General features: G+C 37.3%; 1 protein-coding gene across 1 annotated transcript; it reads right to left on the bottom strand.

The window, feature by feature from the left end:
- Nucleotides 1-477: 477 nt before the first annotated feature.
- LOC112721170 (uncharacterized) lies at nucleotides 478-1,735 on the bottom strand. The gene is made up of 3 exons (XM_025772247.1): nucleotides 1,369-1,735; nucleotides 1,032-1,268; nucleotides 478-923 (listed from the first exon to the last, which is right to left on the bottom strand). The coding sequence occupies exons 1-3, from the start codon at nucleotides 1,733-1,735 to the stop codon at nucleotides 478-480; spliced, it is 1,050 nt and encodes a 349-aa protein (XP_025628032.1).
- Nucleotides 1,736-4,705: the final 2,970 nt, after the last annotated feature.

The raw sequence follows: 4,705 nt of genomic DNA, 5'->3' as shown, positions 1-4,705 counted from the left end.
CCCCTTGTAGGGGTTTTTGTTAAATAGGAGGTTTTGAAATTATCGTTTTTATGCTAGAAAAAGCATTTTCGCAATCCTGATTCCAAATAAAATTATTTTTCTTTTTTAACGTCTGAAAAAAGTGGAAAGATTTGGAGGCTAGGCATGGTAAAAATCTAGACAAGGCAGCAAGTCTCCCTGTTAGGCGTTGGACCTCCTTAATCATTTGTTGGCTCGTCATGTCCAAGACTACTCGGCATTTTTCTGGGTTAGCCTCTATGCCTCAATTTGTGAGTAGAAATCCAAAAAACTTGTCCCTTGTACTCCAAAGGCACATTTCTCAGGGTTGAGTCAGATGTTATATTGTCGGATTTGGTTGAAGATCTCCAGCAGGTCATCCAAATGATTATCGTCGGGCTTTGTTTTAGCTACCATGTTGTTGACATACACTTCCATGTTTCTGCCGATTTGATTTGAGAAGACTTTGTCCATTAGATGCTAATATGTGGCACCTGCATTCTTAAGTCCAAAAGGCATAACCTTATAATAGTAATTTCCATAGGCAGTAATGAATGCAGTTTTATTTTGGTAAGGGGGATGCATTAGAATCTGGTTATAACCAGAATATGCATCCATGAAACTTAAAGTTCTATATCCTGAAGTACTATCTACTAAAGAGTCAATAGAGGGTAAGGGATAAGCATCTTTGGGGCATGCTTTGTTGAGATCTGTGAAATCAACATACATGCGCCATTTACTGTTGTATTTTTTTACCATTACCTCATTCGCCAGCCATGTTGTGAACCGAACTTCTTTGATAATGCCGGCGTTGATGAGCTTCTTGGTTTCTTCCAAGGACGCATGTTTCTTTTCAATACCCAGATTTCTTTTCTTCTGACCTATAGGTCGGGCAGATGGATCTAATGCCAGTTTGTGGGAAATGACTGAAGGGTCAATTCTAGGCATATCAGCAGGTGTCCACACAAAGAGGTCGACGTGTTATTACAAAAATTTCTCTAGGGAGAGTTTGTCCTCCGAGCTGAGAGTTGTACCTACATAAGTGAATTTGTCTAGATTATTATAAAAGTAAACTTTCTGCAGGTTCTCTGTTGGTGTAGGCCTTTCAGTGAATTCGGCCTTTGGGTTAAGGTTGGCTAGTGATTGGAGCTTGTTGGTGCTGCTGATGTTGTTAACATGGGCATCTATATCTCGGCTTGGTTGTTTAAGGCTGATGTTGTAACATTGGCGAGCTTCCCGATGGTCGCTGTGAATGGTCGCGATAAGGTCATCTTGCACGGAAAACTTGACACAAAGATGAATTTTTTTATACAATAGCGCCGAACTTATTTAAAAATGGTCGACCAAGTATTAGGTTTTATGGACAGAAACAATCAACAACTAGGAACTGAACATCAGAAGTTTTGGATAAAGGATGCTCACCCAGTGTGGTTTGTAACCACACGGATCCCATCACTGGGACATGTTCACCTGAAAAGCCAACTAGGTCGCCCGTGGTGTGTTGGAGTATATTATCACTGAGTTTCATCTTACGGAAGGTTGAGTAGAATAGGACGTCTATACTGCTACCTGGATCTAGGAGTACTTTTTGTACCAACAAGTCTCCGAGCTGGACGGAGATAACCACAGGATCATCTAGGTTTGAAGCATTTGTATTAAGATCTGATGCCTGGAATGTCATTTGTGGGAAATGGGATGACGTTCGGTTGTCACCGAGGTTGCCCGCAACTGATAACATAGCTCGGTAGGAGCGCTTCCTTGCCAAGCTTGTTGGTCCCCCACCTGCAAAACTGATAATGAGAATTTGTCGTGTTGGTCTAGAATTTCTCTTATAGAAATAAGAACTTCGTTGTAAGCATAGCTCTAAACCAACAAACAATTCTCACATCAAAAATTTTGGTTGTCACAAGTACAAACCCCAATAAGAATTAACCAAAGTATTTAACCCTCAGCTTGTCTCACAAGGAATTGCAATGAAGTGGTCAAGTATTGGCTATGAAGGGACAAGGGGTTTGGTTTATAAAAGGGCAAGGAAATAAATGACAAGAAAAGTAAATAGCAAGAAAGTAAATAATAAGAATTAATAAAAAACAAGAAAAAGAACTCTTGGCTAGACAAAGGTAATTGAGATCACCATCCTTGTCAACAAACCATATATTGACAATTATGAGGAACCAAGCTCATTAAGTTTACTTCTATACTTGAAGTATATCAAATGGCTTGATCAACATCAATCCATAAGCCCTAACCTAGCAACCAATTGACTTAGTAGTAGGCTAGATTCAATGGTTATCAAATTGACCACATAGGGTTCTCAAATCACCAAATCCATTAGACCCAATGACTCAACTTTGCCCAATTTCCTTAGCCTAGGCCAAGAGTAAAGAAAACTACTCAAAACTAGAGGAAACATTCTATCAAACACCTAGTGTGCAATAAAAATAAACATCACAAAATGCAAGAATTAACAAGATCCATAACCATCATGAACAAGAAATCAACAATAGCAATGAAGATAAACGTAAAAGAAGACATGGAAACATAAAATTGCATTAGAAGAAATCAAGATCCAACAATGGTTCATCAACATAAAAGAGAGCATGAAAAAGAAAATTAACACTACAAACTAAGAGAATCAAGATGTAGAAACAAGAAATTGTAAAGGAAACAAGATGAAATCAAGTAATCAAAGCTAGATCTAAGAGAAATTAACCTAATCCTAACCTAATTCTAGAGAGAAGAGGGAGCTTCTCTCTCTAGAAAACTAACTAAAGGCTCATCATGACTAACTAAGTGCTCCCCCATTTGCTCAATCTTCAATTCTGCAACAAATACCCTCAGGAACAAGTTGGATTTGGGCATGGGCAGCTCAGAAATCGCCCCAGCGATTTCACTTTAAGTGGGTCATGTGCCGAGTGTCACGCGTACGCGTAGGTGACGTGTGCGCGTCGCTGGCCAAAAGTTCTACTCACGCGTACGTGTGGGTGACACGTGCACGTGGATTGTAAATCCTCAATGCACGCGTACAGGTGCATGGCGCGTGCCCGTGGCCTTCAATTCTCCAATTGCTCATTTCTTCATGGGTTCTCCACTTTGCATGCTTTTCTCTTCACTTCTTCCATCCAATACTTGCCTTATGAACCTGAAATCACTCAACAAACACATCAAGGCATTGAATAGAATTAAAGTGAATTAAAATCACCAATTTAAGGGCCTAAAAAGCATGTTTTTACACTTAAGCACAAATTAAGGGAGAATTACAAAACCATGCTATTTCATTGAATAAATGTGAGAAAAGGTGATAGAATTCCCCAAAATAAGCACAAGATAAACCACAAAATTGGGGTTTATCAAACCTCCCCACACTTAAACTAAGCATGTCCTCATGCTAAAATCAAGAAAGAAGCAAAGGGTATCAACATTTATTCAATGCGAACTAACTAAATGCAATTACGTACATGCAATCTATCTAAATGAATGCAATTGCTTTGTCAAAATAAATCAATTTTCAAGAATACATATACAAGTACAAGGGCTAAGGCAATAGTAATCAAAGTAAACCCTCAATTGAATTGAGTTATTAGAATAATTTTAACGAACTTGCAAGAAAAGAGATGATCATGGGTGAAAGCATGTAATTGAGCAATCGAACCCTCACCGAATGTGTATCCGCTCTAGTCGCTCAAGTGTATGGGGTTGATTCACTCAATTCTCCCCTAATCATGCTTTCCAAGATTTATTTTTCATCTAACAATCAACAATTATTTCATTCATGCATACAAATATCATGAGGACTTTCCCTTAGGTTGTAATGGGGCTAGGGTTAAGGTAGGATGCATATGGTCAAGTGAGCTTGAAATTTGAATCTTTGATTAACTTAAACTTCCCACCTATCCTATGACAACCTATACAATTCTAAACAAACCTAACTACCCATTCTTCACTTTTTCACACACTCATGCATTCTCTTTTGATCACCACACATATGCATTGATTATTATTGAACTTCACTTTGGGGCATTTTTGTCCCCTTTTTATTGCAATTCTTTTTCTTTCTTTTTCTATTTCTATATTTTTTTTATCTTATCATTTTTTTTCTTTTCAAACTAAAATATATTCAAGAACATCAATGCATATGGTTTACACATGATTAATACATGAGTATGTACTAAATTCCCAAGATTTTCAACACAAATACAAAATATACTTTTATCTCTACCCAATGTTTCCAACTCCCAAAATCAAATGATAAACACTCTCACTAGCCTAAGCTAATCAAAGATCCAAATTAAGGACATTTACTGTTTTTCGCATTAGGCTTGTAATGTGCTAAAATTAAGAACAAATGGGTTTAACATAGGTTCAAAGTTGGTTAACAATGGAAGATAAAAGGTAGGTTATTTGGGCAAGTGAGCTATTTGAAATAATGACCTCAATCATATAAATGCATGTATACACAAAATAATGGACATAAAGAATCAAACAAATCAAGGCTTACAATCATAGGAAGAGAATAATGCACACAAGAATGAAAATAAGTGGTTATATGATGTAACCACACAATTAGGCTCAAATCTCACATGCTTGTGTTCTTAGCTCAAAAATCATGTTCCACAATATGCAGTTTAAGCAAGTTCTAATTTTTTTTTTCAATCAATTGGGGTGCCCTATAGATAAAAATCCTTGGAGAATCTCATTATTTGACTAA

This window comes from Arachis hypogaea, chromosome 11, assembly GCF_003086295.3.
Source record: "Arachis hypogaea cultivar Tifrunner chromosome 11, arahy.Tifrunner.gnm2.J5K5, whole genome shotgun sequence".
NCBI lineage: Eukaryota > Viridiplantae > Streptophyta > Magnoliopsida > Fabales > Fabaceae > Arachis > Arachis hypogaea.
This window is presented reverse-complemented; position numbering and strand designations above follow the sequence as displayed.

What these genes read in the sequence shown, in the direction of transcription:
- LOC112721170 (XM_025772247.1), bottom strand. Translation starts at nt 1,735, where the DNA reads ATGTTATCAGTTGCGGGCAACCTCGGTGACAACCGAACGTCATCCCAT. An exon ending in TCAGTTCCTAGTTGTTGATT is followed by an intron (nt 1,269 to 1,368) that starts GTTTCTGTCCAT and finishes TTTCCGTGCAAG; the next exon opens with ATGACCTTATCGCGACCATT. An exon ending in AGACAAATTCACTTATGTAG is followed by an intron (nt 924 to 1,031) that starts GTACAACTCTCA and finishes TTGACCCTTCAG; the next exon opens with TCATTTCCCACAAACTGGCA.